Source organism: Salvelinus alpinus, chromosome 37 (assembly GCF_045679555.1).
Source record: "Salvelinus alpinus chromosome 37, SLU_Salpinus.1, whole genome shotgun sequence".
In the NCBI taxonomy this organism is placed as follows: Eukaryota; Metazoa; Chordata; class Actinopteri; order Salmoniformes; family Salmonidae; genus Salvelinus; species Salvelinus alpinus.
This window is the reverse complement of record NC_092122.1, coordinates 15,971,186-15,996,639: the sequence shown is the minus strand read 5'-3', so window position 1 is coordinate 15,996,639 and position 25,454 is coordinate 15,971,186. Positions and strand designations below refer to the sequence as shown.

General features: G+C 44.7%; 1 protein-coding gene across 1 annotated transcript; it reads left to right on the top strand.

Annotated features, from left to right (window-relative positions):
- The first annotated feature begins 759 nt into the window (after window positions 1–759).
- LOC139566034 (myotrophin) lies at window positions 760–22,612 on the top strand. Its single transcript, XM_071386870.1, has 5 exons — window positions 760–898; window positions 1,030–1,130; window positions 9,814–9,927; window positions 11,644–11,727; window positions 21,293–22,612. The coding sequence occupies exons 2-5, from the start codon at window positions 1,062–1,064 to the stop codon at window positions 21,377–21,379; spliced, it is 354 nt and encodes a 117-aa protein (XP_071242971.1). The 5' UTR covers window positions 760–898; window positions 1,030–1,061; the 3' UTR covers window positions 21,380–22,612.
- The last annotated feature ends 2,842 nt before the right edge of the window (window positions 22,613–25,454 follow it).

The window sequence follows — 25,454 nt, the reverse complement described above, 5'->3', positions numbered from 1 at the left end:
AGGTTCCAAGGGTTTGAGCAGTGCAGAAATTGACATATGCTGAGGCAGTGAGGAAAGTAGAGGATGAGGGGCAAAGGGTAAGGGATCATGAGAGAATACCAGTAAGTAGTAGGGCAGGAATGAGTGTCGTGAAACAGTTTGTGTTTTAGCAAGGTTGGTTTCTTGGCGTTCATAGCTATGGTAATTAACTGTACAGCACAGATGAAAAGGAACAGAAGTTGCAGAAGATAAAGTAGTAGCACCAGCAGAAAAGTGATTGGGAGTGAAAGATTTTATTGCAGAATAGTTACAGGAGATATTGAACGAAGGAGTCCTGTCCTCCCAAGCTAGTGGCCAGGAGTAGGAACTGTTAGAGAACAGTAGTGGGATAAGGGGGGTGTTTTGATTTTATAGGTGCAGGGTTAGTGGGTGGTGCAAATTTTATTTTTCCAGTTGACATTTCCATATATATTTTTTGTTGTTGTCACAAATGTGGAATTCACATTCCGAACTGTGAGAAAGGCTGCAATACTCAAAAAACTGTCTCGGAAATTCACACGAAGAAGATCTGCGTTCTCGGGTCGTCACTAGTTACCACAGCCACAAATTCATATACCCCGCCCATTTCTACAATTTATCTTCTAAATATTTGATTTTAAACCTTGAACCTAACCTTAACTACACTGATAAAATGATGCCTAACCATAAACTTATTTTTTTTAATGTTAATTGTTTAGATCTAGACAATTTTGACTTTGTGTGTGTGGAAACCGTATTTTCGGGCAAGCTGACTGAAGGAAAGGTAAACTTCCGGAAGTGCGGCATCGGAAACGCTTCACGAGAGAAAGGCGGACCTCCTCTACTGTCTTTTCTTTGAAACTTTATTTTTTAACAATTTCCTGCACTCTATAAGTACCAGGTGTTCAATTTAGAAAATTATTTAATTAATGTAACGCTGCAAATTTTATAGACGTCTTTCCCTTTACTACTGAGAGATCTGTCAAGCATTGCTTGCCCTGAGAGAAGTTTGACAGCTGCCTTTTTCAACAGGGAAGCCGCAGTGAACTGTTGAGCACAAGAAAATGGGGGATAAAGAATTGATGTGGGCCTTGAAAAATGGAGACCTGGACGAGGTTAAGACCCTAATGAAGGTACGATATACTGTAGATAACTTACTCGCAAATCAGCCTGCTAAGTGTGCTATCTAGCTAACATTAGCTAGCTATGTTTTGTCTGTATACGTTAGCTAGTAAACGTCGTTAGTTATGGCGTTGCAAGGTTAGCTAGCTAGGTAGCTAACTTTCATAGCTAGCTTAGCATGCATACATTAGCTAACTACCCGTTCACTCAACTATCACCAACTCATTGTAGTTAGCTAACTAGAAGGTTTGCTTTTACAAACGTTTGTAACAATCGCTAGCTATATTGGGTAGATTGGATAGCTAGCGCTAGCAAAGTAATTTACCATACTATAGATAAATGGCTAGCTAGCTACGTTGCATCCCCACTGCAACAACTTGTTGTAATCTGATTCAATCAATGTATCGGTGTGTCTGTTTGCTATTGCCTAATGAATGACAATTACTGCAGACAAACGCATATATATGGTCAAGTACCTAGCTAACGTGCACTACTTTTTTAGCTAGATAGTTGGCTCCTGCTTGAGAATCAGTTATGCTTGGTTTTAGCAAGCAGTCTGTAACTAGCTATAGCCAGATCCACTCGTCCGTGTTGTTGTGACAACTAGCGTGAAGTAGTGTGACGTGTGCGGGTGTCTCAGAGCTTTGTTGCAAGGCAGATCTATCTAGATGGTATGCTTGCTAACGTTAGGGAGATGGCTTGCTAACTTCATGGTGTTGAAAACATTACGTAGGCCTAATCGTACTACGTGTTTGCTCTCTGCTTTGAATGAGGATGTTAAGGGAAACTGTTCAAATGATTATCTTATCATTCAGCCTCCATACTGAGGCTCACTTATTTTCAGGCCACACCTATACCATTTTTAGAGCACTGACACATTAGCTATTGGTCTGTAAACTGGTCATCTTTAGTCACTAACTTATTTTGATCCAATTCTAGACATGAAATAGGCTGTGTGCCTAGGGTCGTTGTTCTGTTGGAAGGTGAACCTTCGCCCCCAGTCTGAGCGCTCTGGAGCAGGTTTTCATCAATGATCTTTCTGTACTTTCCTCTGTTCATCTTTGCCTCGATCCTGACTAGTCTCCCATTCCCTGCCGCTGAAAAACATCACCACAACATGATGCTGCCACCACCATGGTTCACCGTCGGGATGGTGCCAGGCATCCTCCAGACGCGACGCTTGGCATTCAGACCAAAGGGTACAATGTTGGTTTCATCAGACCATAGAATCTTGTTTCTGAGTGTCCTTTAGGGCTGCAGTGTGCCTTTTTTTTTTTTTTTTTTTCCTGAGGACTGGCTTCTGTCTGACCACTACCATAAAGCCCTGATTGGTGAAAACAAAATGTGGAAAAGGGGACATTTTTTCAAATGCACAGTACATAAGGTGTCTAAGCATTGGATCTTTCTGTAAAGTACCTGAAAATAATACTGAAACACAGCTTGTGGTTTGAGGTTTAGCCAGTATGGTGTAGGTTGAACACCTTTAAAATAACTGTGGTTCAACTTGTTGAAAGCCTAACCACACTGAATCGGTAGGCCTGTGAAAGCAACATGTCTTTTTATGCATTTTGTTTAGACAGTAGGCTAGGAGCTAGACAATCCGCCCTCTATTCTTTATAGCTAATCAACTGATACAGACACTTAGGTTGGAGTCATTAAAACTCATTTTTCAGCCACTCCACAAATTTCTTGTTAACAAACTATAGTTTTGGCAAGTCGGTTAGGACATCTACTTTGTGCATGACACAAGTCATTTTTCCAACAACTGTTTACAGACAGAATATTTCACTTATAATTCACTGTATCACAATTCCAGTGGGTCAGAAGTTTACATACACTAAGTTGACTGTGCCTTTTAAACGGCTTGGAAAATTTCAGAAAATTGTCATGGCTTTAGAAGCTTCTGATAGCCTATTTGTTGTCAATTGGAGGAGTACCTGTGGATGTATTTCAAGGCCTACCTTCAAACTCAGTGCCTCTTTGCTTGACATCATCGGAAAATCAAAAGAAATCAGCCAAGACCTCAGGAAAAAAAATTGTAGACCTCCACAAGTCTGGTTCATCCTTGGGAGCAATTTCCAAGCCCCTGAAGGTACCACGTTCATCTGTACAAAAGGTAGTACGCAAGTATAAACACCATGGGACCACGCAGCTGTCATACCGCTCAGGAAGGAGATGTGTTCTGTCTCCTAGAGATGAATGTACTTTGGTGCAAAAAGTGCAAATCAATCCCAGAACAACAGCAAAAGACCTTGAGAAGATACTAGAGGAAACCGGCACAAAAGTATCTATATCCGCAGTAAAACGAGTCCTATATCGACAAAACCTGAAAGGCCGCTCAGCAAGGAAGAAGCCACTGTTCCAAAGCTGCCATTAAAAAAAGCCAGACTATGGTTCGCAACTGCACATGAGGACAAAGATCGTACTTTTTGGAGAACTGTCCTCTGATCTGATGAAACAAAAATATAACTGTTTGGCCATAATGACCATCGTTATGTTTGGAGGAGAAAGGGGGAAGCTTGCAAGCTGAAGAACACCATCCCAACCGTGAAGCACGGGGTTGGCAAAATCATGTTGTGGGGGTGCTTTGCTGCAGGAGGGACTGGTGCGCTTCACAAAACAGATGGCATGAGGCAGGAAAATTGTGGATATATTGAAGCAACATCTCAAGACATCAGTCACAAAGCTAAAGCTTGGTCGCAAATGGGTCTTCCAAATGAACAATGACCCCAAGCAGACTTCCAAAGTTGTGGCAAAATGGCTTAAGGACATCAAAGTCAAGGTGTTGGAGTGGCAATCACAAAGCCCTGACCTCAATCCTATAGAATATTTGTGAGCAGAACTGAAAAAGCGTGTGCGAGCAAGGAGGCCTTCAAACCTGACTCGGTTACACCAGCTCTGTCAGGAGGAATGGGCCAAAATTCACCCAACTTATTGTGGGAAGATTGTTGAATGCTACTAAAAACGTTTGACCCAAGTTAAACAATTTTAAAGGCAATGCTACTAAATACTAATTGAGTATATGTAAACTTCTTACCCACTGGGAATGTGGTGAAAGAAATAAAAGCTGAAATAAATCATTCTCTCTATTATTCTGACATTTCACATTCTTAAATAAAGTGGTGATCCTAACTAACCTAAGACAGGGAATTTTTACTAGTATTAAATGTCAGGAATTGTGGAAAAACTGAGTTTAAATGTATTTGACTAAGGTGTATGTAAACTTCCAACTTCAACTGTAGGTCTAACTTCTGTGAAATAGCCTAGCCCTAACCATTTGTGGCCAGTATTTCGGCTCTGCTTTCCTTTTCAGCTTTTGGTAATTGAGTCTAATCAGTCAGAGGTATGGAAGAACAAGAACATTAATAAAGCACTGAGGTACTGCATTACTCATATTGATCTCAAAGGCTGCGTTTACACAGGCAACCCAATTCTGATCTTTTGCCACTAATTAGTGCTAAGGCCAATCATATCAGATGTTTTGCCAGTAATTGACCAAAAGATCAGAATTGGGCTGCCTGTGTAAATCCAGCCCAATCATCCCAGATTACAATAAATTGCAGTAGGATAGAAATGTTTCAGATATGGGCCATTCAATTGCAGAGATGAGTTTTTCCGCCCGATGCCAAAGATTTTTCAAAAGCAGGCAGCTCCTAGACACTTGATACTGTACATGTGGATATTAGACTGTGATCCACTGTGGTTTCCCTTATCCCCCAACCCTAATGAAACCATTTAAATTGGCCCCATGTCACCCAGCTACTGGAGGTCATATCTGAAAACTATTATAACGGGGATGAGATTCCATCATGCCTAATGGATTCACTTGGATGGGTTGTAAAATGAAGGCGTGGAATCCATTTCCCACTGTGTTTTCCTTGACCTTCAGGGGAATTGTGATACAGGGGAGCATGCCAGAGGCAGACCAGTGGGGCTCTGTGGGTGATTGGTGCATATATAGCCAGTCATACAGCTAGTGACGAGTGCAGTTTGCGTACACATATCACTGTCGGGGAAAGCAGTTATGTTTGTCATATGTATTCATAAACTCAGCAAAAAAAGAAACGTCCCTTTTTCAGGAAATCCAAATATCTTCATTGTAAAGGGTTCAAACACGGTTTCCCATGCTTGTTCAATGAACCATAAACAATTAATGAACATACACCTGTGGAACGGTCTTACAGACTAGAGGTCGACCGATTAATTGGAATGGCCGATTAATTAGGGCCGATTTCAAGTTTTCATAACAATCGGTAATTTTGGAAACCGATTTTAATTTAATTATTTTTTTACACTTTATTTAACTAGGCAAGTCAGTTAAGAAGACATTCTTATTGTCAATGACGGCCTAGGAACGGTGGGTTAACTGCCTTGTTCAGGGGCAGAACGACAGATTTTTACCTTGTCAGCTCAGGGATTCAATCTTGCAACCTTACAGTTAACTAGTCCAACGCTCTAACCACCTGCCTCACGAGGAGCCCGCCCGTTACGCGAATGCAGTAAGAAGCCACGGTAAGTTGCTAGCTTGCATTAAACTTATCTTATAAAAAACAATCAATCAATCATAATCCCTAGTTATAACTACACATGGTTGATGATATTACTAGTTTATCTAGCGTGTCCTGCGTTGCATATAATCGATGCGGTGGCATTCACGAAAAAGGACTGTCGTTGCTCCAACGTGTACCTAAACATCAATGCCTTTCTTAAAATCAATACACAGAAGTATATATTTTTAAACCTGCATATTTAGCTAAAAGAAATCCAGGTTAGCAGGCCATATTAACCAGGTGAAATTCTCACTTCTCTTGCGTTCATTGCACGCAGAGTCAGAGTATATGCAACAGTTTGGGCCGCCTGGCTCATTGCAAACTAATTTGCCAGAATTTTACGTAATTATGACATAACATTGAAGGTTGTGCAATGTAACAGGAGTATTTAGACTTATTGATGCCACCCGTTAGATAAAATACGGAACGGTTCCTTATTTCACTGAAAGAATAAACGTTTTGTTTTCGAGATGATAGTTTCCGTATACAACCATATTAATTACCTAAGGCTCGTATTTCTGTGTTATTATGTTATAATTAAGTCTATGATTTGATAGAGCAGTCTGACTGAGCGATGGTAGGCACCAGCATGCTCGTAAGCATTCATTCAAACAGCACTTTCGTGCGTTTTGCCAGCAGCTCTTCGCAATGCTTCAAGCATTGCACTGTTTATGACTTCAAGCCTATCAACTCCCGAGATTAGGCTGGTGTAACCAATGTGAAATGGCGATCTAGTTAGCGTGTTGCGTGCTAATAGCGTTTCAAACGTCACTCGCTCTGAGACTTGGAGTAGTTGTTCCCCTTGCTCTGCATGGGTAACGCTGCTTCGAGGGTGGCTGTTGTCGATGTGTTCCTGGTTCGAGCCCAGTTAGCGGCGAGGAGAGGGATGGAAGCTATACTGTTACACTGGCAATACCAAAAGTGCCTATAAGAACATCCAATAGTCAAAGGTTAATGAAATACAAATCATAGAGAGAGAGAGTCCTATAATTCCTATAACTACAACCAAAAACTTCTTACCTGGGAATATTGAAGACTCTTGTTAAAAGGAACCACCAGCTTTCATATGTTCTCATGTTCTGAGCAAGGAACTTAAACGTTAGCTTTCTTACATGGCACATATTGCACTTTCACTTTCTTCTCCAACACTTTGTTTTTGCATTATTTAAGCCAAATTGAACATGTTTCATTATTTATTTGAGGCTAAATTGATTTTATTGATGTATTATATTAAGTTAAAATAAGTGTTCATTCAGTATTGTTGTAATTGTCATTATTACAAATATAAAATGTTTTAAATCGGCCGTTTATTTATATTTTTTATCGGTGTTGGCTTTTTTGGTCCTCCAATAATCGGTATCGGTATCAGCGTTAAAATCATAATCGGTCGACCTCTATTACAGACGGTAGGCAATTAAGGTCACGATTATGAAAAGTTAGGACGCTAAAGAGGCCTTTCTACTGACTCTGAAAAACACCAAAAGAAAGATGCCCAGGGTCCCTGCTCATCTGTGTGAATGTGCCTTAGGCATGCTGCAAGGAGGCATGAGGACTGCAGATGTGGCCAGGGCAATAAATTGCAATGTCCCTACTGCAAGACGCCTAAGACAGCGCTACAGGGAGACCAGACAGACATCTGATCGTCCTCTCCAGTGGCAGACCACGTGTAACAACACCTGCACAGGATCGGTACATCCGAACATCACACCTGCGGGACAGGTACAGGATGGCAACAACTGCCCGAGTTACACCAGGAACGCACAATCCCTCTATCAGTGCTCAGACTGTCCGCAATAGGCTGAGAGAGGCTGGACTGAGGGCTTGTAGGCCTGTTGTAAGGCAGGTCCTCACCAGACATCACCGGTAACAACGTTGCCTATGGGCACAAACCCACCGTCGCTGGACAGGACTGGCAAAAAGTGCTCTTCACTGACGAGTCGCAGTTTTGTCTCACCAGGGGAGATGGTCGGATTCGCATTTATCGTCTAAGGAATGAGCGTTACACCGAGGCCTGTACTCTTGAGCGGGATCAATGTGGAGGGTCCGTCATGGTCTGTGGTGGTGTGTCATAGCATCATTGGACTGAGCTTGTCATTGCAGGCAATCTCAACGCTGTGCGTTACAGGGAAGACATCCTTCTCCCTCATGTGGTACCCTTCCTGCAGGCTCATCCTGACATGACCCTCCAGCATGACAAGACCACCAGCCATACACAGAACGAGCAGTGTGATTTCCTGCAAGACAGGAATGTCAGTGTTCTGCCATGGCCAGCGAAGAGCCCGGGTTTCAATTGAGCACGTCTGGGACCTGTTGGATCGGAGGGTGAGGGCTAGGGCCATCTCCCCCCCCCCCCCCCCCAGAAATGTTCGGGAACTTGCAGGTGCCTTGGTGGAAGAGTGGGGTAACATCTCACAACAAGAACTGGCAAATCTGGTGCAGTCCATGAGGAGATGCACTGCAGTACTTAATGCAGCTGGTGGCCACACCAGATACTGACTTTTGATTTTGATCCCCCTTTGTTCAGGGACACATTGTTCAATTTCTGTTAGTCACATGTCTGTGGAACTTGTTTAGTTTATGTCTGTTGTTGAATCTTATGTTCATACACATGTTTGCTGAAAATAAACGCAGTCGACAGTGAGAGGACGTTTCTTTTTTTTGCTGAGTTTATTTGAACTGCAGGAAGGGCAAATTGCGTCTGCAGCTGCTGTCTCAGTTTAGCCAATAGGAACCCTTCTAACTAGGCTATATTAGCCTAACTCACGGGAGAGTAGAGAGGAACGTGTAAACTCTGATTACAACACGGATGGACCATAGGCTACATTTACCTGAGCTATGGAGACCTATCAAGCTTCAGAAATCCAATGAATTGCAGCAACGGCATCCATTGGATCACTGTGCTGTCTAGCCTAAGCTTTTGACAGCAGGTGAGTGGTGCTAGCATTACCCAAAGCCTGGCTGTAACCTTTTCTGTGCCAGATTGATTATCACGCCCGAGAGGCACATCTGAAGACTAGCCCAGACCCCGACTCATCCCCCTGATGGCCTCGTTGCCTTAGGGCAGATCTGCGGTAATGGAGTTATGCGGCGACTCAAACAAAAACCATTGATATCAAAGTTTGACAAACCATACAACTCTATGCACAAGGACTTGCCTACTCTTAACAATTTCCACTGAATATTTTACACAAACACATTTACAGTAACTATGCATAAACAAAGTTTGGAAACTGAGGGACATATTACTGTAATTCTTTTACCAAACTTTGCATCAAGTTTTTTTGTTAGTGTAAATGTATTTATTTTATTTACTGTGGAAATTGTTCGAAGTAGTCATTGTGCATAGAGCTGTATAATTCTTATTTTTTTTACTTTGAAATCAATGGTTTTAGTTTGGCATACATTTAAAAGTGAAAAATCTGTGTCTGCTGGTGACCAACACAGAGACGAAGGATAGTCATGGACTCGACCCCAGCTCCAGTGTCTCTCCATCACACTCTTGCTTCCTGTAAAAAGATATCTCTCTGTCACACAAGCTCAGAGTAGGTACTGTTTCATGTTCATGGGTACACCGTAGGTCCTAGCTAATGTATAGGTGACTTATAGAACTGCTGTCTGGGAATCCATTTCTGTCCTGTTGCTAGCCAGGTACTATAGAAAGTCATTCAAAGCTAACATGGGTTGGTTTTATGCAGCATAGCAGGATGCTTAGCAGGTGAATACATTCCAGTCTTCTTTCCTCAGGCCACATAGCCAGCAAATGAGAAAGGTGCATGACACTCTGAGTGACCGGTCTCTGAGTATTGTTTCTTCAGGACTACCCACCGCTCCACACAATGGACTGTGGAAGAGCTATAGAGCCTGTCTTTCCTCTCGCCTGCAGGCTTGACAGTTTGAGGCCTCGCAATACCACAGCAGGGAGACTCTGGGAGGAGGCGCCTTGTGTGGTGTTATTGTGTGACGGTCTCTGTGTGTTTTGAACTGAGGGGGGTTTCTGGCACAAGAAGGGATTTCCATTGTATTAAACACTTACTGTACGGACATGCACACAGTTATGTTCCTTTTTTAGCAAGCGGGTGACCAAGTCTTTATACAGGAGGGGAAGTTGTGTAGGTGATGATGGTATCTTAACTGTGTTTTTTAGGATGAGGATGTGAACAGGACCCTGGAGGGTGGCAGGAAGCCCCTGCACTATGCTGCTGACTGTGGCCAGGCTGAGATGCTGGAGTTCCTCCTCTCCAAGGGAGCAGATGTCAACGTAAGAGCTGCTAGTGGGAATACTGATATCAATATAGGCCTACTGCTGTTATACAGTTATTAGAATACTGCTGTCAATATAGGTCCTACTGCTGTTATACAGTTATTAGAATACTGCTGTCAATATAGGTCCTACTGCTGTTATACAGTTATTAGAATACTGCTGTCAATATAGGTCCTACTGCTGCTATATTAGTATTTAACAGCAGTATTCTAATACCAGTCCCTCTTCATTTTATTAGTACTGATATGGAAGAAGGCTGTGGTGGCCTCTCTGTCACCGATCTGCTCACGTTAGAGAGATCAGTTATTACTGATGACCAAGGAGGAAGGATGATGCGTTTTCCATTCTGTGTGTTTGCATTAATTTGCTTATTGAATAGATCTAATGGTACCAGAGAGAACAACACTCCCTTAGTCTGAATCCACTCATACAATGCTTCCACTATAGTCAACCACATACTGTAGTAACGACAGAGACGGCAGGTAGCCTAGTGGTTAGAGCGTTGGGCCAGTAACCAAAAGGTTTCTAGATCGAATCCCCGAGCTGACAAGGTAAAAATCTGTCGTTCTGCCCCTGAACAAGGCAGTTAACCCACTGTTCAGACCGTGAGGCAGGCCGTCATTGAAAATACGAATTTGTTCTTAACCTAGTTAAATAAATAAAAAACGACGCAGATTGACATGACTTGTAGACTCTGCTCGTGTTGTTTAGACATGTAGAGAGTGGTTAAGGTTTATGTTTGGACCAATGGGATTCCTCTTTTTATAAGGGACTTGTCATTCTCCTGAAGCATCTCCCCCATCAATTCCCTCAGAGTGCAGAGACTAACTGGCCACATAGTCTGTCAGAATGCTCCCCTGAGCCTCACTCATTACCACACTGCAGTGGAGGGAATCCATCTGCTGTTACAATGGGATGGAGTAGTGTGATGGTTGTGGCATTTACAGTTAGGGAAGGTGACCGTATTGTACAGTTCTGCGCTAGTTTCTTTCTAGGTAGCCTCGGTGTGCAACTATTCTTAATATCATTCGAAATTCTTAACCTTATTCGAAGCTGTACTTTGGTCTCAATCCCCTCAGGCTGTCAATAATGCAACACAAGCCTGAATGTGCTTATGGGTGTCACTGACCCAAGACGTTATAGTTTCACACAGACACGTGTTGACCGTTCAGGTGATACTTGCTGGAAGTTCTGGAATGTACCTGTGTGAATTTAGCTTGTAAAAATAGCTTGTTAACTAGGCCCAACTTTTACTGCACACAGTCTGTAGATGTCCTCTCCATGTCCTCTCCCAACCTCCCTTATCTGCCTCACGGTCTGATCACCACCACACTTGTCATTCACTCCAACATCCATCAGTCTGGCTGTTACAAGCCTAGAGAAAACAAAATGGTGTATCACTAACCCCCCCCCCCCCCCCAATAGAATGCGTAACTCCCTGTCTCTCTTCCCCAGTCCCTTCAGATAAGGGGCCCCAGCCAGGGCTCCTGAAACAGGGGAGATAAATAGTGGCAGAGTGGGTTTCCTTTATTATTCATTGATGTGATAAGGAGAGAAATAAAAGCGCTCCCTCTGAGTTATTTCCTCTGATAACGAGAGTGACGTGATGTGCCCTTGTGTTGGAGGCAGGGATGACTGGTCTGCTGATGTATGGCGCCTGTCCACACACAAACCTGCCCACTCTCTTCTCACACTTTCTTTGGTTTCCTACAGGCCCCAGACAAACATGGTATCACTCCGCTGCTCTCTGCCACGTACGAGGGTCACCTCACCTGTGTCAAGATCCTGCTAGAAAAGGTAATGCCACATGCGTGCACAGAGCTGTCTTTACACTCGTCAGAGCCATTTCTGTGTTGGAAGTTCTGTGTGATGTGTAACTGCTGAGGTAACTCCTGTATGACAAGGGACTACAGTAAAGGCTGAATGTTCAGTGACTGTCTGGTCCTGCCTGCCCAAACCTTCTGTTCTGTGTGGAGGGAGCTGGAATGTTCCCAGACCTCATCACACAGCACTGCTGCTGTTTGTTACTCTCCCACTAGCTAGCGCCACACACACACACACACCTCTCGCTCAGCTCTGGAACACTGAGAGGATGATGATGATGATCCAGTGGCTGAATGTGACACCTCTGTCCTGGCAGTCACCCACTGCTGTAGTTAGGAGTGGTGGTGCGGTGCCAACACTTTTCCAGGACACCAAGGAGCTGCTTTTACAGTCCTGTAATGCTGCCATTTTGGATTCATACAATCAGATGATGTATTCTTTGAGCGGTGATCTTTGTCGAATTATTAAAAACATCTTACTCATAGTAGTTACTGTGTACTATCACAGTGAAGTCAGAGCAGTGATTTTTAGACCCTATTTGTTTGATGCAGAACTGTACATACAGGGCATGATTTGGGCACTGCCTTGTGGAGTAGAGCCAGTCACTCACTGTGTGGTGTTAGTTTTCATTCAGCTCACGTTTTCCCAGCTGCTATCTGTTATCATGGCGTGCCGACTCGGTGAGGTACCTGTGGTGCAGCCACATAGAAATGACAGATGTCTCAGTTCTCTAATGGTAAGCCCTGTGGAGGCTTATATCACTTTCCCCTCTTTCTCTCCCCCTCTCTCTCTCACTCTCTCTCTCTCTCCCTGCCTCCCTCTGAAAACGTGCCAAACTGCTGTGAAATGGATGCAACCCCCCCCCCCCCCTCACTCGTAGCTGCACAGCACAAAGGGTAGACGCAGAATATGGACATTTCGTTTCCTCGTGAATGTGCCTTTTTAATGTCCCGGGTCTCTGTATCTGGGAAGCACCGACATGTCAGTACAATTACAAATTGCTTTCATAAAACGTATGTATGTATATATATAAAATGTATTTATAAAGCCAGCTGATATCAGCTGATATCTCAAAGTGCTGTACAGAAACCCAGCCTAAAACCCCAAACAGCAAGCAATGCAGGTGTAGAAGTGCGGTGGCAACGAAAAGCTCCCTAGAGAGGCCAAAACCTACGAAGAAACCTAGAGCGGAACCAGGCTATGAGGGGTGGCCAGTCCTCTTCTGGCTGTGCCGGGTGGAGATTATAACAGAACATGGCCAAGATGTTCATAAATGACCAGCATGGTCAAATAATAGTAATCACAGAGAACAGGTCAGGGTTCCATAGCCTCATGCAGAACAGTTGAAACCGGAGCAGCAGCACGGCCTGGTGGACTGGGGACAACAAGGATTCATCATGCCAGGTAGTCCTGAGGCATGGTCCTAGGGCTCAGGTCCTCCGAGAGAGAGAAAGAGAGCATACTTAAATTCACACAGGACACTGGATAAGACAGGAGAAATACTCCAGATATAACAAACTGACCCTAGCCCCCCGACACAAACTACTGCAGCATAAATACTGGAGGCTGAGACGGGAGGGGTCAGGAGACACTGTGGCCCCATCCGATGATGCCCCGGACAGGGCCAAACAGGCAGGATATAACCCCACCCACTTTGCCAAAGCACAGCCCCCACACCACTAGAGGGATATCTTCAACCACCAACTTCCCATCCTGAGACAAGGCCGATTATAGCCCACAAAGATCTCCGCCACGGCACAACCAAAGGGGGGGCGCCAACCCAGACGGGAAGACCACGTGAGTGACTCAACCCACTCAAGTGACGCACCCCTCCTAGGGACGGCATGGAAGAGCACCAGTGACTCAGCCCCTGTAATAGGGTTAGAGGCAGAGAATCCCAGATATATACAGTGGGGAGAACAAGTATTTGATACACTGGCGATTTTGCAGGTTTTCCTACTTACAAAGCATGTAGAGGTCTGTAATTTTTATCACAGGTACACTTCAACTGTGAGAGACGGAATCTAAAACAAAAATCCAGAAAATCACATTGTATGATTTTTAAGTAATTAATTTGCATTTTATTGCATGACATAAGTATTTGATACATCAGAAAAGCAGAACTTAATATTTGGTACAGAAACCTTTGTTTGCAATTACAGAGATCATACGTTTCCTGTAGTTCTTGACCAGGTTTGCACACACTGCAGCAGGGATTTTGGCCCACTCCTCCATACAGACCTTCTCCAGATCCTTCAGGTTTCGGGGCTGTCGCTGGGCAATACGGACTTTCAGCTCCCTCCAAAGATTTTCTATTGGGTTCAGGTCTGGAGACTGGCTAGGCCACTCCAGGACCTTGAGATGCTTCTTACGGAGCCACTCCTTAGTTGCCCTGGCTGTGTGTTTCGGGTCGTTGTCATGCTGGAAGACCCAGCCACGACCTATCTTCAATGCTCTTACTGAGGGAAGGAGGTTGTTGGCCAAGATCTCGCGATGCATGGCCCCATCCATCCTCCCCTCAATACGGTGCAGTCGTCCTGTCCCCTTTGCAGAAAAGCATCCCCAAAGAATGATGTTTCCACCTCCAAGCTTCACGGTTAGGATGGTGTTCTTGGGGTTGTACTAATCCTTCTTCTTCCTCCAAACACGGCGAGTGGAGTTTAGACCAAAAAGCTCTATTTTTGTCTCATCAGACCACATGACCTTCTCCAATTCCTCCTCTGGATCATCCAGATGGTCATTGGCAAACTTCAGACGGGCCTGGACATGCGCTGGCTTGAGCAGGGGGACCTTGCGTGCGCTGCAGGATTTTAATCCATGACGGCGTAGTGTGTTACTAATGGTTTTCTTTGAGACTGTGGTCCCAGCTCTCTTCAGGTCATTGACCAGGTCCTGCCGTGTAGTTCTGGGCTAATCCCTCACCTTCCTCATGATCATTGATGCCCCACGAGGTGAGATCTTGCATGGAGCCCCAGACCGAGGGTGATTGACCGTCATCTTGAACTTCTTCCATTTTCTAATAATTGCGCCAACAGTTGTTGCCTTCTCACCAAGCTGCTTGCCTATTGTCCTGTAGCCCATCCCAGCCTTGTGCAGGTCTACAATTTTATCCCTGATGTCCTTACACAGCTCTCTGGTCTTGGCCATTGTGGAGAGGTTGGAGTCTGTTTGATTGAGTGTGTGGACAGGTGTCTTTTATACAGGTAACGAGTTCAAACAGGTGCAGTTAATACAGGTAATGAGTGGAGAACAGGAGGGCTTCTTAAAGAAAAACTAACAGGTCTGTGAGAGACGGAATTCTTACTGGTTGGTAGGTGATCAAATACTTATGTCATGCAATAAAATGCAAATTAATTACTTAAAAATCATACAATGTGATTTTCTGGATTTTTGTTTTAGATTCCGTCTCTCACAGTTGAAGTGTACCTATGATAAAAATTCCAGACCTCTACATGCTTTGTAAGTAGGAAAACCTGCAAAATCGGCAGTGTATCAAATACTTGTTCTCCCCACTGTGTATATATATATATATATATATATATATACACACACACACACAAATGCTGAGGCATACACACATGTATGTGGATGGATTGAGTTTGTGTATTCTTGTTTTTGACTGTGACAATGGAAACCAAAAGGCTAATATTTCCAGTGGGTAAGCATCTGTCTTCTCCTAGCCAGGCTATGAGGCGGGGTACACGAAAGCACCGTGACACTCTTCTCCGGGAGTTGCGTAGACGGTCCTCACTCAGCGAGTGAGCCAGCGGTTAAGGGACTTACCCGTGACGGGACCACCAAAACACGCCGCCACTCGCCTGTGTCCAACCTCCAAGCGGCGCCCCTCTTTGCATCCTACGGACATGACCCTCCACGTAAATCGCCCGGCACCAACATTACTGGGAGTGTACACCTCTTATGGAGAGGACACAGTCACGATGCATGCAGAGACAGATGTATGGATGGAACCAGATCACCTCGTAGGGAGGGGATAGTCTGAGAGCCATGCGTCAGCAATTGAAACCCCTTCAGGCAAATGTATAAGAATGTGGCGTTTGTCATCAGTCGAAGGCAGGTCCGGGTCGCCACCAGCCAAGGGCTCATCAGCAGGGGTTAGGCCCGAAGTGGAGTGCGAGGAGATATGAGTCGCCGCTCCACACCACAGCAGCCTGATGGCTCATTTCAGCCAGAAGCACCAGCACCACCATCAGGACTGGAGCTCTGAAACACTTTCTCTCTGGCTCTCTCTTTGCCCACGCTGTTTTTACAAGAGCAACAGCAGGCCAGTGCTTGAATGTCTACTCATTGATTCATGTCCGCTCGTTTATTCCGCTTTAAGAAACATTCAGAGGAATCTGATACTGCATCGGTAGTCCACTACTACCAGAATGTATGAATCATGATAACTCAAGTGTTCATTCTGGACAAAATGCTTGATAGTCTTGGAAGTGTGCCCCTGAGCTTCATGGGAGCTGACCTCTGACTGCCCCCAGGTGGTTCCTGCATTATCGAAGGCCTGTTAACCCTGTGTTTGACCCTAACCAGCCGGCAGGCTGGGGTAAGGAGAGTTGCTGACTTGACTACAGGCCAGAGAGACGGCTACCGAACAACACGAGGCTTGTTAATTATGAATCAACACTGAGAAGCCCTCCCTACCTCCCTAAACAACTCCCACTCTTCAGAGGACAAATCTATAATTTTTTTTATACAGCTTTTCTGCCACACATACATTTTACATACACTGTACTTTTATATAAAGCAGTCGCATAACAAAAATACATTACCAAACAAACTCTTTTAATCCCAACTCTCAGCCCATCCCACCATTCACCATAGACCACACTCTTAACAGTGGACTGTTGACTTCGGCCCTTGGGTCAGGAGTATGATATTATTCAGGCTAGCCTTTTCTAGTCTTCTAGCTGCATTAGACCTGGGGTGTATTCAGTGACGTGAAAATTTTCAGATGGAATAAGGAACCGTGTCACCTCTACTCATTCTATTTGGCAATCATCTGTTCTACGTCATACCTTTCTATCTACAGAAGAACGTTCTGCAGCGTTACATCCTCCTGATCAGGCGCCAGTCTACACTGCTAGGCAAGCCAGGGAAAGTGATTGTGTATGGGCACCGCAGAGTGAAGAATGTGTCGTGATGGATTTATCACTTGGATGAAGGGTTGGCTGGGTAACAGGAAATGAGTTAGTAGGATTGTGCAGACTACCATTTCCTCCCTGTCTAAATGTAGCCCTCTGCACACCACTATGGGCATGTTGCTAGCTAGGAGGGAGGAGGACTGGGGGGAGTGAGACGTGCTCGTTCTGTGTCGTGGATGTTTGGTCCCAAAAGCTAACTAGCCAAGATACTTTTTCATGTGCTCGGCAATAGATGCCAGAAGTGGGTTGTTGTGGACCACTGTGTGTGTGTGTGTAGTACTACCTTTTCCAGTCTTATAGTGGTCCCGTGTAGCTCAGTTGTTAGGGCATGGCGCTTGTGGGTTCAATTCCCACGGGGGACCACTATGAAAATGTATGCACTCACTACTGTAAGTAGTTCTGGGTAAGAGCGCCTGCTAAATGTTACAGTACAGCATCCCCCTTACCCTCACTGTTGTCTTACAGTACCCCCTCCTTGTCCTGTTTCAGGCATCAGCACCCTGCTCGTGTTTTGGTCAAACAGCCATCCTATCTTTTCCCACTTCTTTGAGCACAGTGCAGCCAACAGAAGTCTGTTTCTCCATCCCCATACCGATATTGATCTCTTCTTTCCTCTTCTCCCTCGTTCAAGGCCATGTAAAATATGCCCTGTGAACGGCCCCGCGGCCGCTTGACTGGAGCGGGCGGGTCGATGGACTCCTGTAAGCATCACATCTTATAACCAATCCTGAGGGGAGGTCTGAGGGCCTGATAGATTATGCATGGACAGTCTCTCCTTTCCACTCAATGGCATAATGAAGACTTAATGGACACCTCGGCCGAGTGGCAGACTTACGTAACCCCTATTACTACTTACTGCACACCACACACACCGTGGCGACGTTTGGCTCTGTCACTCCAGGATGCTGCGGTCTCTATTTGACTGGGTCACTCTTATTCATTAGGGCTAGCATACATCTCACTTAGTTCAGGCTGTATCACATCCGGCTGTTATTGGGAGTCCCAATGTGTGGCGCACAATTGACCCAACGTCGTCCGGGGTAGGCCGTCATTTGTAAATTGGAATTTGTTCTTAACTGACTTGCCTAGTTAAAGGTTCAATTAAAAAAAACTTGTTGCAGCCTCAATCTCTTCCTGGCTAGATGTTTGGACCGTCAGTGTTTACTGGCTATTGTCAGTACTCTCATTTTAGACTAGCTCATTATTCTGTGGAGAATAAGTGGAGACCGGTGGATGTCCATGATAGATAAGTTGACAACTGTATACTTGAGGGACAGGGAGGAGGAGGCTCTCTTCCCCCCCCCCTCTCAGTAGAGCCCAGGGAGAGTGAGAAGCCGTGTCAGTGTACGACAACACGAGTTGGTCTTCACTGGACAATACCGCTAGCTAGCTCCAGTTAAATAATGAAAGTCAGGGAATGCTCATTAGATGGTGCTGGAAGGCTCCTGTAGGTAGGTAGCAGCCTTCTCCCAGGCTGTGTTGACTAGAAGTCTTGTTGAGGTGAGCGTCGGGGTGAAGTGGTGCTGTTGTGTAAATGAGGCATGTGGAGTACTGCTATGTCTGGGCCCTCCGTCCTCCTCCGCTGGTACCAGCTGCTAGCTAATGACTTCCCCTGAGCTAGAGAGCCTCCGCCTCCTTTTCCTCCTCGTTCTCTTTGCCGTCAGCCCACTAGTGCTGAGAACACGATGACCATGGAGAACACCAGGCTTGGTCACAAGATGCCTCACTAACACACCATCCAAGTACAGGTGTTGAGGCTTCGCTCCTGCTCGTTCTCTCTCACTGCGTGTCTGCAGATTGATGGTTTGTTTAACCATGTTACCACATTTCTTTAGTGATAGTTTGGTCCTGTTATGAATGTTGAAACCCATACAATCTCACTAAGCCAGGTCGTCATTGTAAATAAAATAAAATGTATTTTTTTTTCTTCACAAAGTTGCATCAGAACAATGTAAACTGTGTTGCTAGATGCAAATAAACTCTTAAATGTAGATTTCCCCCCCCCCCTCACACAATTTAGAGATTCCTATCGAAGAGGGTATCCATCACTCCATCCATCATGCCCGCTCCGATGCCCCTTTTGGGCACACACACACTCAAACACAACCTCTCTCTCACGAACACACACAATTACCCTCTTTCTCTGACACACATACATAAATATACAGTTGGAAGTTTAAATATATTTGGCTATGGTGTATGTAAACTTAGTTTTTCACAATTCCTGACATTTAATCCTAGTAAAAATTCCCTGTCTTAGGTCAGTTAGGATCACCACTTTATTTTAAGAATGTGAAATGTCAGAATAATAGTAGAGAGAATGATTTATTTCAGCTTTTATTTCTTTCATCACATTCCCAGTGGGTCAAAAGTTTACATGCACTCAATTAGTATTTGGTAGCATTGTCTTCAAATTGTTTAACTTGGGTCAAACGTTTCGGGTAGCCTTCCACAATAAGTTGGGTGAATGTTGGCCCTTTCCTCCTGACAGAGCTGGTGTAACTGAGTCAGGTTTGAAGGCCTCCTTGCTCGCACACGCTTTTTCAGTTCTGCCCACACATTTTCTATAGGATTGAGGTCAGGGCTTTGCGATGGCTACTCCAATACCTTGACTTTGTTGTCCTTAAGCCATTTTGCCACAACTTTGGAAGTCTGCTTGGGGTCATTGTTCATTTGGAAGACCCATTTGCGACCAAGCTTTAGCTTCGTGACTGATGTCTTGAGATGTTGCTTCAATATATCCACAATTTTCCTGCCTCATGCCGTCTGTTTTGTGAAGCGCACCAGTCCGTCCTGCAGCAAAGCACCCCCACAACATTTTGCCAACCCCGTGCTTCACGGTTGGGATGGTGTTCTTCAGCTTGCAAGCTTCCCCCTTTCTCCTCCAAACATAACGATGGTCATTATGGCCAAACAGTTATATTTTTGTTTCATCAGATCAGAGGACCGTTCTCCAAAAAGTACGATCTTTGTCCTCATGTGCAGTTGCGAACCATAGTCTGGCTTTTTTTAATGGCAGCTTTGGAGCAGTGGCTTCTTCCTTGCTGAGCGGCCTTTCAGGTTTTGTCGATATATAGGACTCGTTTTACTGCGGATATAGATACTTTTGTACCGGTTTCCTCCAGTATCTTCACAAGATCTTTTGCTGTTGTTCTGGGATTGATTTGCACTTTTTGCACCAAATTACATTCATCTCTAGGAGACAGAACACATCTCCTTCCTGAGCTGTATGACAGCTGCGTGGTCCCATGGTGTTTATACTTGTGTAGTATTGTTTGTACAGATGAACGTGGTACCTTCAGGCGTTTTGAAATTGCTCCTAAGGATGAACCAGACTTGTGGGGATCTACAATTTTCTTTCTGAGGTCTTGGCTGATTTCTTTTGATTTTCCCATGATGTCAAGCAAAGAGGCACTGAGTTTGAAGGTAGGCCTTGAAATACATCCACAGGTACACCTCCAATTGACTCAAATTATGTCAATTAGCCTATCAGAAGCTTCTACAGCCATGACATAATGTTCTAGATTTTTCCAACCTATTTAAAGGCACAGTCAACTTAGTGTATGTAAACTTCTGGAAATTGTGAAATAATCTGTCTAAACAATTGTTGGAAAAAGTGCTTGTGTATTTCACAAAGTAGATGTCCTAACCGACTTGCCAAAACTATAGTTTGTTAACAAGAAATTTGTGGAATGTGGTTGAAAGACGAGTTTTATTGACTCCACCCTAAGTGTATGTGAACTTCCGACTTCAACTGTGTATGTGTGTGTGTATCTCACACACTTTCTGCCTGGCACTCAGTGGGTCAGGCTTTTCCACTCAATGGCGTGTTTTCTACCCGGGCTCTGTAAGCCCCCGCTAAGAGGCTAAAGTTTTCCATTGAAGTTGTTGGTCTGGTAATGCTCGACCACTCGTCAGTTTTATCCCCCTTTGTCCATTATTTACAGCCCTTGCTGCATTCCCTTCACCCTCATTCACCGTCACTGTCTTGTTCTGAAACAGTGGGTTAGAGTGAATCTGCCAGAGCAGGGCACTGCACAGCTTTGCTCATCTTGAACCTATAATGTTTGGGATGCTAGGTGATTAGTTAATCAGTGATTCTGCGTAGTGCCTTGCCGGTCCTTTTGGAATGCACTTGGGGAGGGTGAGAGACACTACATCGTCTGAGGGGGACAGGCAGGTTGGCCCACTCTCACAGAGCATTACTGATAGGCTGAACCTGTGGCCTTGGGTAGAGGGCCGGATGGGGGTGTAGGGTGAACACTGATACTAACCTTGGCCTGTAGTTCACTTTGAGAGAGAGAGGGTTCACACTGAGGTTGAGGCCTTGACGCTCCACTCAGATCATAATGTCTCCCTGTCATGTTTCTCTCTTCCCCCAGGGAGCCGACAAGGAGCGGAAAGGACCGGACGGCCAGAGCGCCTTCGAAGCCGCCGAGACCGACGCCATCAAGGCGCTCCTCAAGTGAGACGGGAGCCTAGAAGGGACGGACAGGCGGATGCAGCAGTGGTCCCCCAGACAGACAAGATGGACACACCCCTTCCCCCGACCTCTGTCTTTAGCACTGCTTTGTCTGTGTTTTTTGGATTTCCCTTTTTGTTTTATTTTTTAAGTTGTATGGATTGTCTCTTGCCTCTTCAGTAGCCATTGAATGGATGGACTTGTCAATCATGTCTCCCTCAGGGACCAAACACTGAGGGGAAAAGCACCGACTTGGACCCTCCCTGAACACACAAGGATGCAATGTAAAAATAAATAGAGCTTAACTCTTAAATATGATCGCTCTCAAGTCCTGTGTGCACTCCTTTCACAAAGATGTTGGCAGAAAAAAATGGAGACATTCAATAGTGTTCAATTTTGTGGCCCGTTTTCAATATTGTAAGACCACTTGGTTATATTCATCTTCCAAACATCAGTTGTGCTAGATGGAGAACGGTTGTAAAGATGAATTCTATTAGCCTAGTAAGATGGCCGCCTCTTTCCCCTGGCTGTGTACTGTAGCTCTTCTCTGTAGACCTGACTGGCTAACTGTCCAGTGCTTCAACTAGGGGGTTTGTACTGTATGACAGGGTAGGTCCTGTTTAGGCCGCTAATAATATTGGTTACCCACTCTGTAACCCTCTACTGATAATATATCACACTAAACATTATTGACCAAGGTTACTCTAACGTATAATAGCGTAAATACCCCCTTGACCAATCACCATGTTGGCATTACAAAATGTATGTAAAAAAAATAATTAAAAAAAATCAATAAAAAAATTAATCTGTTACTTATTAAAACATTGCTGTGTAGTGATGGCATTATGTCAACATTGACCATTATGCAATTTAGAATTGCATAATATTTTTCCCTTTGAGTGAGTTTTGAACATGTTCTGGTCTGCAATCCTTTGTTGCCGCGGTCTGTTTTCTATTAGATGAATGGGTGGGTGGCCTCCGAACAGAGGGATATACAGGGGTGTAGGGTTCAAACTGGATCGGGGAAATGATGGTCCTCTCGCTCTCTGGGTTTGATTAACCTGCCGGCTCTGCTGCATGTCAGAACTGCTTCTACTGCTACGCTCTCCAATGGCTGCCTTCCTCTTTTGGTTGCTTTCAAATAATTACAATGCAATGAAAACAAAATACAAAACGCTTTCTCTCTGGCATCGTTGTGAGGAAAAGGCTGTAAAAACTGAAATAAAAAATCTTAAAATTATTCTCTTCGTGTTGTAATCCATTGATTTTGTTTTTTGCTGGTATTGTCAACTTTTCAGTCAGTCTTACAAATAGAAAAACACTCATTGACTCTGCTCTTAGAACGGACACTTCTGAGCGGTGCACACACTTAACTGTAATCTATATTAGTTCCTTTGTATACACGTCTGTGCACACACTTACTTGCGAGACTGCGATCCATACTAGATGCCCTCCATCTTAATGACTTGAGTATTGCTTGTCTTTGTCAAACTGTCAGCAGCAAAGCCCTCCTCCAGCTGTGTCTGAGCCTGGAGCTCAGTGTGTTGTCCTGAATGAATAACAAGCAGCAGCTATTGATTCCTCATTATACTGTCTTGGCTCTGAGTGGTGAGATTGTCTCTGGCAGGGAAAAAAATGAATTGCTCATATTGTTCTGACTGCTGCCTCTTTAGAGTGCCCTCCGTCCCAGGTGAACTAGCTAGCTCTCCCTGTGCGTAATACCCTCCTCTGCTTTGTTGATGACTAACACCTAGCCAGTTGCCTCCCATTGTGTAAAGGGCCAATGGAACACTGTATCCAAGTTCTGTTGCTCTCTCCAGGCTATAGGATGACGTTAGAAAATAAAGGCTGAGGTTTGAGGAAGGGATGTTTATCATTTTGACATCTTGCATTTGATTTTCCCTTCGCTGGTGTCTTTTTGTTCATATCCTTCGGCTTCTCAATAGAAATCAGGCCGTGTTCATGGGCTTGACCTGAACGAAGTCTCCCTTTTCAACTCCGATAGGCCTGTGTCTTTCAGGATGGTATGGGGGAGTATGACCATTGAGTTGCTTCCCTGATACTTGTAGACATGGGTCACCTACCAGGCACATTGCTCTGCACAGAGGAGGGCTGAGAGCATGACATCAGTCTGAAACGTACAACAATGTGCTGTGACTGGGCAGGGCCCAGGTCTTTTTCATATTTCACTAAATGACGCATGGCTTAATGAGCCGTCTGAGATCATAATCCGTTTTCTTCATTCCTAAACATTGCATATTATGTTCTGTTATGCTCCCTGACAGTCAATAGAATACCGTGGACCAGCTCGGGGAACCCGTCCTGGCCCATTGGCCATCACTTGACACACCCCATCTAAAACAATGGTCTAATTGAAAAAAGCTGCACACTGGAACAGTGCTAATGTACATGTTTGCGAAGTATATTGAGTATGGCTGAAGTGGGCGGGCTGGCTGATATCCAATGGTGTTTCTGTTATAGAAGTGGGCGGGCTGGCTGATATCCAATGGTGCTTCTGTTATAGAAGTGGGCGGGCTGGCTGATATCCAATGGTGCTTCTGTTATAGAAGTGGGCGGGCTGGCTGATATCCAATGGTGTTTCTGTTATAGAAGTGGGTGGGCTGGCTGATATCCAATGGTTTTTCTGTTATAGAAGTGGGCGGGCTGGCTGATATCCAATGGTGCTTCTGTTATAGAAGTGGGCGGGCTGGCTGATATCCAATGGTGCTTCTGTTATAGAAGTGGGCGGGCTGGCTGATATCCAATGGTGTTTCTGTTATAGAAGTGGGTGGGCTGGCTGATATCCAATGGTTTTTCTGTTATAGAAGTGGGCGGGCTGGCTGATATCCAATGGTGCTTTTGTTATAGAAGTGGGCGGGCTGGCTGATATCCAATGGTGCTTCTGTTATAGAAGTGGGCGGGCTGGCTGATATCCAATGGTGCTTCTGTTATAGAAGTGGGCGGGCTGGCTGATATCCAATGGTGCTTCTTTTAGAGAAGAAGTCATTACCTGAGATGATCAACTGCACTGTTCTGCACCACACTAAGAGCAGTGAGCCCAGCACCAAGCCCTGGGGCGCACACTAAAAGTACCCAACTATTTCAAATGATGAGGCAACAGTTGGCTACAACATGTTTCCTGCTGTGCCACTCAAGCTTGACTAGAGTCTATGATGGAACCCTGCTACACAAAACATAAACAAAAGCATTCAGTAGCAGGTGAAAGAAATACATTTCACCCAGCTTAACCTGCGGCTGATAGACAACAGTCACCATAATGTGTCTTTTTTAGTCTGTAAATACTAAAGGCAACTGGAGGGATGAGAGAAGAGGGCAGGGGAGAGAGAGAACAGAGCGAAACTGGATGATTGTAGTGGCAGGCCTGTGAAGTGTTGGCGTTAGGTGTTCTGTTAATCAGACAGACTCGTGCCTCTCTTTCCCCTGCCCATGTCTAAAGCCATCCCCTGTCCATCTCCCAGAGAATAATGGAGAAATCAATTATTCCAGAGCTGTGAAACATCGAGATAACTTGCAGTCTGAGTTTTTGTTCAGTCCTTGTCTCTTCTCTGATTGGGCGCCTACATGATTCAAATGGTTGAAAATCCATTTGGAAATAAAATGGAGGTCTGTCCGTTCATTCTTGATTGGCAAGGAAATTTTACTTGGGAATATAAAGCACTTCATTTCCTTCTGTCTTTGCAATGCAGAGGCAGCAAATGCTCTTCATATGTGGCTAGAAAAACCTATGATTTAGGCTGATGATAAATAAGAATTGATTCATTGCCTCCGTATTGTCATTTAGCCTATAAATTGCCTCTCTCCACAGGCCTGCGGACGTGCTCTCAGGTAGTTCCGGCACTTTCAACTGAGCTTTATTTGCCTAGACCAGGGAGGGAGATCCTGTTTTATAATCAAACCATAATAATTTGCTTGAAAATGGAAGCAGTCCCGAGTAGTGTAGATACAGTGGGTAGTCTAGGGGAGAATCTCAATTCCATACTGCTCACGTCCTCCCTCCTCGCCTCCTTCTAAAAACCCATTGGAGGAGAAGGTCATAGGGGTGTGACCTCTGGCTTTCTCAT